Genomic DNA, 2,310 nt, shown 5'->3' on the forward strand with positions numbered 1-2,310 from the left:
CCATTCAAATGATTGCACAACCATGTCCTTCTCGCTGTTGACCTGAGCACCGTTTCGATTGATCCCAACTGCAACCATTGTCCGGTCATTATTCAATCTTCTATCCGGTTGCAGACACTCACAAGCAAAATGCCCTGGCTCGTGGCAGTTGAAACAACGCAGCTTTCCCTTGCTGAACCCTACCTTCTTGTCAGCACTCATCCCCCAATTGTTCTTTCTGGTCTTCTTTGCAAATTGTTTTGCCCTGAAAACTGCCATGGCGATTTGCCATGTGATATCCATTTCTTTTACGTCTTCAAGGTGAATTTGATCGAGATTAGCAAATGACAATTGGGGTGGAAGATCTCTAGCTACAAGTGTATTATAGCAGTTAATAAGCCCTGTAGCAAGAGCAAGGTTTTCATCAGCCTCCTTTCCATTTGATGTGGAAGCCACATTGGAGGGAGAAGCAGATTGAGCAGCCACGAATGATTGGTTCTGTGAGAAAGGCATGGCTGATGCAGCAGGAAGAGAAGAAGTTGATGGAGTGGAAAAAGACTGAATCTGAGCTTCCTAAGCAGCAAAAGGTTGACCTGCAGAAGGACAGGTGAAAGATGAAAGAGCATTGTTAGAGTAGATCCCGAGGTTTGCAACTAAGTATGAATTCACATGATTTATCTTCCGATGTTTGTCATCGATATCACAGGCCTTGATGACCACCATCATTTCAGCAAGAGAGAGTCAGTTGAGTTCCTTAGTTTTCTTGATCACAGCTATATTCATGTCCCATGACTTTGGGAGAGCATTCAATAGCTTCTTGTTTGTTTCAGACTTGGTATAAAAAATCCCGGCCACAGTCATCTCAGTGGTAAGAGTGGTAAATCGATGCAGCTGTTGCTCAAGAGTTTCTCCAGGAATGTAGTTGAACATGTTAAACCGTTGTCGCAACATATCTTGGCGACTCTCCTTCATGTCTTCATTCCCTTCATAAACCTCGATTAGTGCTTCCCACAAAGCCTTAGCAAAAGTGTACTCCCTAAAGCCTTGAGCGATATCAGGGGACATGGCCATAGTCAGAGTGGCCAAAGCCCTTTCCTGCTCCTCTACCTTTTCAAAGTCCTCATCGGTGTAATTTTCAACCACTTTATCAACTACTTGTCCCGCAACAGTGGTGGTTATTCTGACAAGATTTTTTATGATACTTCTCCAGATCTTGAAGTCCTTCATTTTGATGTACTTCTCAATCCTGTACTTCCATTCCGGAAATCCTTCAGCAGACAGCAGTCTTGGAATTCGACTGGTTATGCCCATTACAGAATCCAGTTCGTGGTGGTGAGTTTGACTTAGCGATTCCATATAATATTAATTAGAAATTAGATTATTTAAAAAAAATATTAGTTTCCAGTCAATTAAGAGTTTACGGTCAGGAATGGTTTACGACCGTAAACTTGGTTTACGGTTTGAGTTTACGGTCGTAAAGACATTTACGGTTGATGTGTACGATTGTTCAAGATGCTCCTTTTACGGCCTAAGAATCAAGCTTACGTGTAACATACACGTTCTGAAATCGTGTATTGTTATTATTTAAATAAAATTGAGTGTTGAGTTCTAACAAATAGTTTTTACTAGAAATGAAGTAAAACTATGCTTAGAATCATTCAGAAAGTATTGGAAGTCTTATGAGATTCCAATTAAAAGCGAAATAGTGAAATTTAGCGAAAATATAAAATTTGAAATAAGTAAAATTTTATTATTGAAAGTTGTAGATAATATCGTTAGAAACATTTAGGCGAAAATCTCATCGAAATCCGAGTTATAACAAAGAAGTTATGACCAATCGAAGATTTGCAACAAAACCGACACGGCGCCGAATGACGTAAAAAGTGAGTTTTTGATAAACTAATTTTTAACCTTAGTGATCTAAATGAAAGTCGTAGTATTTGTTAAACCAAGAAGTTCGATAAAAAGAACGCCAAAATCTGACTTCGTATAAGGAAGTTATGATTTTTACAAGTTTCAGCTTAGCAGTAGACAGCTAAAAACTCGAATTTTAGATCGAGTGATTTTTTAGCCGACACAACCTAAAAGAGAATTGAATATCTCGTCAATAGTAGTACAACAGTAAAAAGTCTGACGAAAACGGACATCGGATGAAGAAATGATGAATTTTTAACGGACTTTTCCTGTCCCGGTCTGTAAAAAATATAATAATAAAAATGAAGTCAAAATTAGCTGATGAAGTCTAAACGAAAGTTGTAGAGTATATTCTCACCTACGCGTGCATATAAAGAACGTCAAAAACGGAGTTCATATGTGAAAGATATGAATTTT

The 2,310-nt window shown here is 38.4% G+C and overlaps 1 protein-coding gene across 1 annotated transcript; it reads right to left on the reverse strand.

Moving 5' to 3' along the window:
• Positions 1 to 720: 720 nt before the first annotated feature.
• Positions 721 to 1,290, reverse strand: LOC145095631 (uncharacterized). The gene has a single exon (XM_079033478.1). It carries the CDS (start codon positions 1,288 to 1,290, stop codon positions 721 to 723), a length of 570 nt encoding a protein of 189 aa, XP_078889604.1.
• Positions 1,291 to 2,310: the final 1,020 nt, after the last annotated feature.

This window comes from Lactuca serriola, chromosome 3 (assembly GCF_051521515.1).
Source record: "Lactuca serriola cultivar US96UC23 chromosome 3, Lser_US96UC23_V15, whole genome shotgun sequence".
Classification (NCBI taxonomy): domain Eukaryota; kingdom Viridiplantae; phylum Streptophyta; class Magnoliopsida; order Asterales; family Asteraceae; genus Lactuca; species Lactuca serriola.

What these genes read in the sequence shown, in the direction of transcription:
- LOC145095631 (XM_079033478.1), bottom strand. Translation starts at nt 1,290, where the DNA reads ATGGGCATAACCAGTCGAATTCCAAGACTGCTGTCTGCTGAAGGATTT.